This window comes from Sinocyclocheilus anshuiensis, unplaced genomic scaffold (assembly GCF_001515605.1).
Source record: "Sinocyclocheilus anshuiensis isolate Anshui unplaced genomic scaffold, SAMN03320099.WGS_v1.1 scaffold493, whole genome shotgun sequence".
Classification (NCBI taxonomy): Eukaryota; Metazoa; Chordata; class Actinopteri; order Cypriniformes; family Cyprinidae; genus Sinocyclocheilus; species Sinocyclocheilus anshuiensis.
In genome coordinates, this window is record NW_015537963.1 from 469,112 (window position 1) to 481,939 (window position 12,828).

General features: G+C 35.3%; 1 protein-coding gene across 1 annotated transcript in view; it reads right to left on the bottom strand.

Moving 5' to 3' along the window:
• Positions 1-12,828, bottom strand: part of adam12a (ADAM metallopeptidase domain 12a) — a 107,534-nt gene that overhangs the window by 79,488 nt on the left and 15,218 nt on the right. Inside the window, exon 2 of the mRNA XM_016459530.1 lies at positions 5,678-5,781. Within this exon, the coding sequence (XP_016315016.1) occupies positions 5,678-5,781 (104 nt within the window). The remainder of the gene's footprint in view (positions 1-5,677; positions 5,782-12,828) is intronic.

The window sequence follows — 12,828 nt, forward strand, 5'->3', positions numbered from 1 at the left end:
TATCAAAACATCCAAAACAAGAAAGTCACAATTCCTTAAATCACTTAATGGATGGTGAAAACTAAATATTATTATTATTATTTTTGTTATTATTAAAAATTACTTTAAAATATGTATTTAAATCCAATTTTGTGCAAAAATAATAAAAGATGTTCAGAATCATAGCAGATATTGTTCATGCATCAAAATGATCACATCAAAAGCACTGCATTGTGGGAAACCGTTTTCAAGAATGGAGTAGTATGGTAGTATGCTGTTCAGCACACAGCAAGATACCTTTTATAGGTCATTCCAATACAGAAACAAGATAAATGAGCAAGCTGTGAACATTAAAAAAAAATAAATAAATAAAAAAAAATAGACCAAACCATCATATTAGACACCTGTTGCTGGATTAGCATTTCATCTGCATCCGCCCATATACTCTAGTGGATATAATTGGTTGATTGCCACTTTAAGAGATGGCAGCTGATTGGTTGAATACATAATTACACACACCTTTGCCACTTCTGGATGCTCTATAAATACCACGTTGTAATGGTGAACCCATCTCAACACACTTCAATCAGTCTGATGGCTTTTACTTTTTGATTTCCTGACAATAATTTGAAATGTTATGTTAGAGTTTATGGTTGCATGACACAGTAACTAAATAAAGTGCTAGTTTATTCACTCAAGTCAGCTATTAACTCAAATCAATGGCCATTTGTGTGTCCATATTAAAAGTGGTTGGTACAAAAACACGCATTCCCAATGGACTGAAAAATAAAAATGTGGTCGTACATCTTTATTTCCACTAAATGTTGTGGTTCATTCAGAATGCATCACATTATGAAAGTAAAACGGGTTGCAATAGCCGTTTCATGTTGGCTTAACTTCTGTTAGCGGTTATATTCATGGACGATGAAGTTCTAACCGCTGCATTAAAGACAATGCAAGTCCTCAGACCAATAGACAGTGAGAGAAAGCATATTTCCACTTTTGAGTGTGCTTTTGTACGGGATAAAATGAATCCGCCATTGTGTCGTAAGTCTGTAGCTGTCAGGATTAGTTTTATGTTTCAATTCTCTCTGACATTAATTCTCTTCACGCTCTGTAAGTCTGAAAGTTCGGCAGATTTACTCCGAGGCTCTAAGGGAAATGGATTTAAACCAGCCATGCGTTGACAAAATACAGCAGAAATAAGCATGAATCATCTGTCTAACATGAAGAGGGCCATGCATCATTGCATATGCATGCTAATGCACGGCTAAGACCATGACGCATACACATTGAGTTGGATCGCGAGAGAAAGTTTGCTAAGTGCATAGCACAAATTTGATCTAGAATATGGGCTGACCTTCATCCTAGTGATGGAAAACGCTAATTAAACAAAAGCCAAAGGAAAAATCTCAAATCTCTGTAATGTGCATCAACTTGTGGCCTGTTGTTTTATTAAATGCATGGATATAGCATTCTGTATTTGTTGGAAAAACTATTAAACCGCATGGGATACGTCGAGAGTTTGTGGGTTTGTAGGAGTGCATTTATAAATCTCTGATGAAAACTAAGACATTTGGGGGCTAACACTCTTGTGGATGTAACTTGGTTACAAAACCGCCGCTAACAACTTTGACCTCCATAAATCCATAGTAAAGCAAACAAATGGAGCAAATTTAACACCCCTGTAAGGGTTCCTCAGAGACCTTTCAATGTTAAATCTCAAAGCATGAAGTACGAAAGGACTTGGTGAAGCTCCCAAGGGTCTTCAAATGTGACTGGCATTGACTTTCATTGGCTTTCAGGTATTCATACGTCCCCTACTGGTGAAAGAGTCAATGAATGAATCTTTTTGGGCACAGTCTCCATCACTAATTCATAAATCTACTGAAAAGGAACAAGATAGACTTGCATTGCTGAATAATCACTGGTCTCCAACAATAACATTACCTCCCGGCTCAATTTTATCAAAGGCCACCTGGAGGATCCAAACAGCCATTGGTGCACTAGAGCAAAATGAGCCGAAACAAAAGTTTAAAGTGTCAGTATCAATAATAAATGTCCCACAAAAACAAAACACAGCATTCCAGCTGAAGAGCCTCATCCCGGGCTTGACGTGTGGTATTAAGGGATGTTCTTGTGCTGCTCCAGGAAACTTTACAGGAGAATGTCATTGTGTCAAGCAGTGCGCGTGTGCCAACTGGGTCATGAAGAAGAACAATGATCTGAAAAACACATGTAAGGAGCCGTGGCACGGCAGGTAAAGCATGTGTTCGGTTTTTGATGATATGAGTCCAGACTGCATTATGTGCCAATACATTTCCCCCACTATATTCCCAGAGTTACTCCCTCCCTTGACTGTCCTATATATTAAAAGCAAAAGACCATAAATAAAATGCACGCAAATCTACAAGGGTTGTAAAATAAGAATTTATGCAATCTGGAATGACCAAGTTAAATGGAATAATTCACCTAATAATGACAGTTCTGTCATCATTATTCATCCTCATGTTTTTTTAAAACCCTATGATGATACTTTTGTTTGTAATTTTAACCCTAAAGCCTACTGTCTCATAGATGATACGCAAATCGGCCTCTAAATTATTAACAAGATCAAAACTTTGCTAAAAAGCTTTTGTACAAAATCTACTACATGCCATTACTTGATTATCCATAAATCTTTTTTTTTTTTTTTTTTAGAAAAATCATGTTTGAAATGTGAGTCTCAAATATGATCGTCAGATTTTTTTCAGGGATGTGTTTTGTTCATCTCTCAATATTTTGCCCCCAAAATAAAAAACAATTAAAAAAAATGCTGTCTGTTAAAAGCACATAAAATACTTTGATGGCTATTTGATGTTTTTTTTTTTTTCCCCTTTTTGGACCTTGACAGAAGTGTTCACTATAGACGGTTATTGTATGGAAAAAATGTGTAAAGATTTTTACTTCTATGTTCCACAAGAGAAATAAAGTCGTATAAGGCAGAAATATAAATTCATGGCTGACATAATGACAATTTCTATTTTTAGGACACTAACTCCTTTAAAGAAAAATGAAAGTAGCCACTTTAAACGTTACAAGGTCTGAAAAGAATTAATGAATCAGAGGAAAAGCTTTAAGCTGATGACTATCAACATGCAGGTGTGGTTAAAGTAACGTTCAAATGCTTTTTTCAAGTAGTGATATTTCACAGGCATCATTTTAGACAAGCTACATCTCACAGGAACTTGTCACAATCCACAATTTAACAAACTCTCACTAGTTCAATGGCCTTGTCCCCTACATTTTAATGCTGAATCTCCACACAGATCCCTGGGTGGTCCACTTTACTTTTTAAGATTGTTGCTCACGGCGGTACACATGTAAAATCTCTCTGTAAAACCTTTTTACAAACTCCAGTAAGAAAACAACAGATTCGGAGTAAATAAATTAAACAAATGGGCTTCAAAACAGCTCTGCACGTCTTCCATAATTCGTGCAGAGCAGAATCCAATTCCATACATTGGTTGAGAAATGTTTTTCATTAAGGACAAAAGCAACACATCCCCTCCGGGAACAATATTCCCTCACAGGCAGGTCTGTTCACCGCTTCCCAAAACATATCAGTTCAAACTCACTCCTTGTTCAACCAGCATGTAATCAGAATCACTGCTGAGAACACAAACTTTAACTTTAAAGTCAAATAGGACTTCTAGGCATCCCTAATAAAAAAGCAATATATTTAAAATACATTTATTCCATACTAAGTATAGTTCAAATCTATTAACATATTTACTGACAGATAGCTAGAGACTTACAGATATAAAAATTATAATTAAATTCTACTTGGCATATTACTTGTGCACAATGCACTTTTCTTAATATTAAGTCTAAAATGTGTTGTAATATCACTTTTGATGAGGATTGCATGATCTTTGAATAATATCTATAGACTTTAAAGTATAAGTAAGTAAACTTAGCATGAAATAAATGTATTTCACTTATATTAAGTATTTAGTTTTCACTAGGGATATGCAACTCTTTTACTTTCATAGGCCATGTACACACTGTGAATTTTCAGGAGTGACAACCGTATGGGAGTGAATTACAGTTTTGTTTGTTTGGAAGTCATCTTCGCGGAGCCAGGGTTGCCAGGTCTGCATACAAAAGTAGCCCAATGACATATCGCAAATATCAAAACTCAAAATATGCAATTCCCTTACCTAAAGTACATATTTTACAGTCACCTTTATGCAAACTGAAAACCACTATATGGTAATGATCATAAACAATTCAATTCATGTTTATCTGTATAGCGCTTTTCACAATGCAAATCGTTGCAAAGCAGCTTTACAGAAAATTTAAGTTTCTACATTATATTTAGTAGTAGCTTATCAGTGGTGACTATCTCAAGTTGATTTCCATATGGCAGAAATGTACAGTAAAAATCATGCAGTTAATGACATGTAAACAAACAGACGGTGAACACTATTAACAGCAATGATTATATGTTGCGATCAAACTTATAGCAAAATTTGGTAGTTTTGTATGTTTGTATGTGTTAAGCACAGCTCAAAGGTTCCTTACCACCTTCACAAAACTGAACATCTAGTGCAGATTTATCATTGGTAGAATATAAAATATTTCAATACAAGCATTTCAGCATTACAATTTGTGGATATTACCATTTACCATTTAAATTACCATTTAAAGGTAGCCCAATTGTGACCCTGAACCACAAAACCAGTCATAAGGCTCATTTTTTGAAATTGAGATTTATGAATAAATAAGCTGAATAAATAAGCTTTCCATTGATGTATGGTTTGTTAGGATAGGATAGGACAATATTTGGCCGAGATACAACTATTTGAATATCTGGAATCTGAGGGTGCAAAAAAAAATCTAAATATTGAGAAAATCGCCTTTAAAGTTGTCCAAATGAAGTACTTAACATTGCATATTACTAACCAAAAATTAAGTTTTGATATATTTACAGTAGGAAATTTACAAAATATCTTCATGGAACATGATCTTTACCTAATATCCTAACGTTTTTCGGCATAAAAGAAAAATCGATAATTTTGACCCATACAATGTATTGTTGGCTATTGCTACAAATATACCCGTGCTACAGTACTTATGAATGGTTTTGTGGTCCAGGGTCACAATTTCTTGTAAAAAACGCAGATTTGGCAACCCTTTGCCAGGTCCACTTTTAGTAAGCGAGGCTTATTATAGTCTTCGGGTTTGATGTTTGGACTCGGCTCAAGAAACAATATATATTAGGGGTAATAAAGTGGGCAGGTGCAGGTTGCCATATTTTGTTATGTGTCTTTTGGATTTGAGTTTATTAATGGCTTGTTCTTATTTGTTTGTTTGTTTTTTCCTAGCAAGATCTGGCAACACTAATGAGTCAAAACTTACCCCTGTGATTTCTTGCACCGCACATACTGAAAAGACACAACTCTGATACGTGTTTAAATTGTTGAGTTCGGTTCCGTACACACTGTAAATGTGGTTGTCATTACCTGCATTTTTTGGGAGTGAATTCGGCTGTAGAATGCAGTTTTTACTCCTGTAAATGACTGAACTGTGTGGGATCAGAGCAGGATTAAGCACTAAGAGGTGAATTGACAACTGAATTTAGCTGCAATGTGTACATGGCCATAATGTGTTCCTGAGTGAAAAAACTGGGAACTTGATTTTACCAGTGACTTACCATTGACTTTATGAGACTAACCGGTCTCTGCTGTCCTCCAATGAGCAGGTGTGGTTTGATTATGTCATAACGCTCCAGCGTGTCGTGTTGATTCGGATAGGCAGCTGAAAAAAGAGAAAACAAGTATGGGCGATCTCCACAATAAAGCAAACCACCAAACTTTGGTCTAGACATTTCATTGACTGACGACATCGCCTAATCACCGACTAACTGCTGAGCATTACTTATTTAAAATCACTTGCAGATAGTCTTTGTTCAATCCATGCTAATTATAAATCTCTTTGGTGTTAGCGTTTGCAGCCTGCTGCGGTGACGCCATGAACACAACATTGCTAATCAATGCTTTCAAACATCAGGTTTGTCCTGACAACAATCTCCCTGGAAACTATTTAATCTATTTCAGGCCTGATTTGATTTAGATCAGACCTCTATAATGACCTAATGATGCTCTTTCCTGTGGCCTCATCTGTCTCTACATGCTATAAAAGTAATATCATATGTACATATCACACATTCATATCAGCATATCTCAACCAGGCAGCCTCAGCAAAATTCAGAGAAACCACAAGACAACTTTAAATTAAAATAGGCCTAGTTGAAAGTGTTATATTCAAATAAAATTGCAAAATTCAATATCTGCATGTAAACTGACATCATATTTCTCACTCAAATGAAAATGCATCACTGATCTCTGAATTTCTCACACAATAGAGGTATTTTTTTAAATTTATGAACTATAATAATATATATTTTTTGGAAATTAGAAATAATAATAAAATACAATCTTTACTTATTAAATAATAAAAATATTCATGCATAATTTATTTATAAAAACATTTTATTTTATAAATACATATATTTAATATATAAACATAACTTTTTTTTTTTAAATATATACATTCATGTGTGTGTATTTATATATAGGCCTACATAATAAATATACACAGCACACATACATATATTTTGTAAACAAAAACTTTTATTTTGGATGCGATTAATTGCGATGAATCATTTGACAGCACAAAATAAAATAAAATAAAATAATAAAATAAAATAAAAGTCAGGGATTGGTTTGGGTTTTGTTGGTGTTCATGTCTTTTGCTTTGTATTCATGCTTTTAGTTTAGTTTCCTGGTTTGTCATGTGTTCCTTGCCCCTCATGTATTTATTTGTAATTTCTATGGTTTTCTCATTTCTTATGGCAGCATAGCTCACTAAAATTAAAAAAATTAAAACGTAGCTCGCTGGAAATTATAAATATTAATAAAATAAAAATAAAACAAAACATTTAATTAATAAATAATAAAATATGTACATATATATTTTAATAATTTATATATTTAAAAACATAATTAATTATATATAATTTTCCTAGTTTCCTATGCCAGCACAGTAGCTCACTAAAAATAGCTCACTTTAAAAAAAGTAGCTCCCTGGACAAGGCAGGACAGGACAAGGACAAGGACAAGGACAAGGACAAGGACAAGGATGTCTGTGTGTTATGTTCTAATTGGTTCTTTGGTTCATGTGTCATGTTCTCATTAGGCTTGTTCAACTTCATGCGACGCATTCAAAGACGCAAAGACCGGCTGCCGCCTGACAAAAGCGATGCATTCTGGTTAGAACATTTGTCCGACTTTGATCGGCGCTGCAGCCGCCTTACGATCACATGTGCCATCAAAGTACCGCGAGAGCAAAACGAGACCAGCCGCCCAGGTCAGGCACTGCAGTTGCTCAAAATGCTGCGAAAGCCTTGATGACGACACACTTTATTCTCATTGGTTAGATTCTGTGATGACAAGGACGGCGTGTGTTGCGTGCTTATTCTAACAATTCAATTCCAATAATGCTCACAAATCTGTTTTTATAACAGTAAAAGCTTTTTATTGAGTTATATTGAGTAAGGTTTATCAAAAAAATAAAACACACACAGATAAAAGCATATATACCCCCACTTTATTGGTATTTAAATAGTATATGTTTATGTTGAACTTTATTTATGAACAGAAGGCGCTGTATAAAGCAGTATATAATAGTGTTTCTGTTGCTCATGTCGTGAAAACGTTTCTGAAACGTCTGTGTATTTAACAAATATTGCATTTCATTCACTTCATCTGTGATAGAGTATGCAAACACTGAGATCGTCACTAATGGGAGCAGAAAGTGTCCGACTTGACGTCTCCGCTTTTAATTCCACCCCGACTGCAAGTGGCTACTCTCGCCAGCCGGTGGCAGGCTAGTATAGTTGTCTTATATGGTTGTCTTAGTCATGTCTTGTTTCTCATTGGTTGGTTCTTGTCATGTGACCCTCATTGTTTGATATAAATAGCCCTCATGTTGCCTTTGTTCTTTGTTTAGCAAAGTAACTGTGTGTTTTGTACTGTGTAACCTGCTGTCGGTGAGTTGTGTTTCTGTTTATGCCAAGTCTGTTTCTGGTCAAGTCTGTTCATGCCATGCCATGCCAAGTCAAGTCTGTTCCAAGTCCAGTCTGTTTCAAGTCAAGTCTGTTCCAAGTTCCAAGTCCTTCAAGTCAAGTCTGTTCCAAGTCCAGTCTGTTTCAAGTCAAGTCTTCGTTTGTTTGTATTTTGGATTACACTCTGCTCAATAAACTGCACTTGGGTTCACTACTCTCACCTCCAGTGGAATAATAAATTAAATTAAATTAAATTAAATTAAATATGTAAATACATTATTTTATAATTATTTATTCTTTATTTTATTATGTATTTATCATTTCCATGGTTATTTTTCCATGCCAGCACAGCAGCTCACTACAGTATTTTGGATCAGAGCCTGTGGCTTTTTGTACAAGCGTAAGCAAATGGTTTCCTCCCAGACAATACAGTTTACCACAGAGACATCAACAATATAAACACATTTACACTCACTGAACTTACTGATGAAAACTACACAGACATACACATCAAGCATTTATCAAGAATGACAGCAGCAGCGCATTTCGTTAATCATGCATAAAACACTTCATTATGCAGTGACAGCGAGATATTAAGAGTGCAGTTTACAATACAAACTCACTGAACGTGCAGAAAACCACGCAAGTCCAAACAAAAGAGTTCACTAGCATCTGCATGCAACTGCCTCATGTGATTCGTCTTCATTAAAGCTTTATAAACAACTGAAACATCCTCTTTGCAATACATACACGCCTTCCTGTTTGGTTCATAATGCATGCAAGTGTGAAATTAAGCGATTACAGTTGCAATCAACTATTGCCACTGAGGAACTTTGTTAATTTGCATTTTAAATAAACATTTAAAAGGCACACATCCAACATGACAACTATTTCCAAAGGTAACCACTAGGGATGCACCGATATGAACATTTTGGCCGATACCGATAACCGATAATTCTTTATTTTTGAAAGCCGATAACCGATATGTTGGCCGATAAATCTATATCCAAATTTATCGGGCCGATACCGATAACAGAAAAAATTAGCATTTATCGGCCGACACCGATATGGTGGCCGATATATCATGCATCCCTAGTAACCACCAATTATATGCACCAGACTGGCCAGACAGATTTTAATGCTCATGTAGGTAGTTCACTAGGTTTACACACATTTTTAACCTGTCTGACCCACAGTCTCATCTCATAGACATCAAACTCCCTCTGTTCTGTCCTCATGTCTCCCTTCGCAGGTCTTCCTCTCAGACTGAGGCTGTAGATTAGTCAGCTCAACTTTATGTCTGCGTTATGTCTGATACTAGGGTTTCCCTCTCACTGAACACACTGTGAAAAGAAACAGAGACTGTGGACAGATAACATTGTGAAATCTCTTGGTCAGCACATTTACTGACTCTCTGAAACACTCAAACAAACACAGCCGATTGGCATCCTTCATTTTCAATCTAATTTTGTTTTAGTTTCAGACTCACACACAGACAGTTTTCACGCTGCACAAGAATCACATTTAATCTTTTCAACTGACATTTTGGCCCAAAATTGACAATACTGACTAGGTAGGTAGGTATGTATATATAAACACTGTTAAAAAGTTTTTGGTCGACATTTTTTAAAGATTTTTGATAATGATAAAAAAAAAAAATTTAAAAAAAAAACCTCTTCTGCTCACCAAGGCTGAATTCATTCAATTAAATATACTGAAAAAAAAAACACAAAAATTGTGACAGAAAAATTCAAATGTAAAATATCTGTTCTATTTGAATATATTTTAAAATGTAATTTATTTCCTGTGATGTAAAGCTGAATTTTCTCAAAAATCATTCTAATAGGCTGATATATGCTGCATTTTTATTTTATTAATGTTGAAAACGGTTGTGCCGCTTAATATTTTTGTGGAAACTGTGATACTCTTTCAGGATTCTCTGATGAACAGAAAGTTCCAAATTTATTTGACTTTTAATTAAATTATAATTAATTTTATTTTAATTAAACAATTTAATAATTTAATTTAATTTTAATTAATTTATCCAAATATAAGTTTTAATTACTTTCAAAAAAGGTCAAAAAGTTCAAATAATTGTATTTTATAATATATTAATATTAAAATAATAAACATTTTTAAATACATATTAAATATTTAAATAATACATTAAAAACATTTATGTGTATATACAAAAAAATACATATTTTATATAAATTTATCAAATTAATCAAAAATTACAGTTTATGTATATATTTATGTGTGTAGCCTATATGTATGTAAGGCTCAACATTTAGGAGTGAGTAGTCACTTTCCATTTGTATTCATATGAATTCAAGTCAAAGAAACACAAAGTTTAGGCTTATGATACACAGGGAAACTTTTTGATCAATGTTGCCGTCAACGGACAACCAGGTGAGACACAGGGTCTACGATGAAATAAATGATCCAAAAACAAATTTTATACCCACTCTCAATGGGAAAGTGCCCAAGCAACATTGCTCAAAAAAAAAACAAAGTTGCCCCGTGTATCATCAGCCTTAGTGTGACTTCAGCTTTAACCGCTACACCAAACCACCAATACACAGCTTAGGCTGTATATCTAACGGCTGATGTAGGCCTAGAATTAGCCATAATTCCCATGGCAGTAAAACTGATCCTAAATAATCAAGCCCAGAGCCTGACAGATCTGAATCCAACACCAACGGCTCCTGAAGCCGCCTGATGCCAGCAGAGCGAGGTTTTGAGGTTAGTTCGGGTGACGGAGCGGCCCGGTCTGCGCTGACGTCACGGTTTAACGAGCGTGGCCGACGCACACATGGAATCGCCATCACGTTTGCCGCCATTTCATTTCGGTGGGCCTTTGAAGACGCCGTACACCTCGACGAACGACATTTGAGGATGAATGGACGATATTTTTAGCAGGGCTTTTAATGTTCACTTGTAAGCGGAGTAACTGGAGATCCCGCCCGCCAAAAAAACGTGCGATATTTGTTCATTTCAGAAACTCCTGCTTGTGTGGTGGATCCGTTTAAGAGAGTCAGTAAATTATAAAGTTATAGGAGATGCGGTGAGGGAGCGCGGCTCCGGAGCTTATTTACATTCTCAATAAAGCAGAGCGAGAAACTTCAGCTATAACACTGTTATTTATCCATCTGCAGTCGAGTCAATAAAGCGAGCGTGCGGTTGGGAGCGTCAGTGTTATATGTGTTTGTTCTTTATTGGCTGATCTTTTGTACTGGATTTATGAGAGCAAATGACTGAATAATAAAGGTATAAAATTTTGAAGCGGTGGCCCAGAAATTGTGTCGTCGCCAGATGCAAATCGAATCAATCCTTTTTTTCAATATGTGAAGTGCTGCAGTAAACGTACACACTGGGTTTGTGTGAATAAGTGACAGTTTTCTGCTTTGATCTGGGAAAAACCATCAGAAACTGTAAAATATCTCTATATAGATGCTCTTGAAGTCCACAGTGACTTAACTGGATGAAACTGACATCATTTCTCAGGAAACTTCTGACTTCAGAATGATCTTTGAGCACTAAGCAGTAGTAGAAAAAAAAGAAGATTAAACCAATCTAAGCTGGTCTTCTAATCTGGTCAGGCTGAAATATTGGTGGTTTTCAACAGATTTTCAACAATTTTCAGGCTGGAAGATCAGCTATTCTTTAAATAAATACATACAAACATAGAAATAAATAAATCACATGAATAATTTCTATAATTATATTTATAAATATAATTTTTATTATGAATTTATTTTATTATAAATAAATAAAAATATTTTTTTTAGGAAATTAATACTTTTATTTGGCAAGAACGGATTAAATTGGTCATAAAAAACATTTATTAAGTGAAAGGCCAGCCTAGCCAGGCTAGGAGACCAGTTTAAACTTGCTAAAACCATCTTAAAGAAGATCTCCCAGAATGCCTTAGTTGTGTCAAGTCAGCATCCATCAGATCTGGTGTTTCAATCTGAAGTTTTTTGAGCATTCTGTAGGTCTGGGAACTTCACGACGCCAAGATGCAACAAACAGCGTCTAATCTCCAGTGGGAGTCTGAAGTAAAGTTCACATGCAGCATCTTTGTCTGACATCTGGACCTGAGGGGATGTGAGGGAAAACATCTCCAAAAATGTATCATGCATTTTTGGCCCACAACCACTTCAATATAACAACCACAAACCCCTTCTAAAGCCTCAGCAGCACAGCGCGAGCAAACACCCCCTACACTCCTCCTGAACACCCAGCGGGCTGTTTTCTGTCTTACACAAGCCCTCGATGTGACAGCCTGTGCAATAAGAACCATTTCCTCACACTCTTTTTTCTTTCTTTGCAAACGGAGCACCTAATCTTTCATCCACCGCTGATAAAAGTCTCATTTCACTCAGAGCTGAGCCTTTCCCTCAACTAAAGCAGACGGATTCGTCTTTTGTCTCTCCTCCTGCTGAAAAAAAACAAGCTTATGTTGTGATTTGGATGCTAGTGTGCTAGTTTGACCTAGCTAAACCAACCCCACTACCTTACTTGACCAGCTTAACCATCTGTAAGAGCATGTCAGACTTTTGTTCTGAGATCATCATGCTTCGAATAAAAAAAGAGAAAATAAATACTTAACATGAAAATAAGAGAGATACTATAAAAAAAAAATAGTTTTATCCATTCAAAACAATTATTCAAAACCTGGCATTACTGCTTTTTAATATATAAATTATTTTTTATATAAATAATAACATAAATAC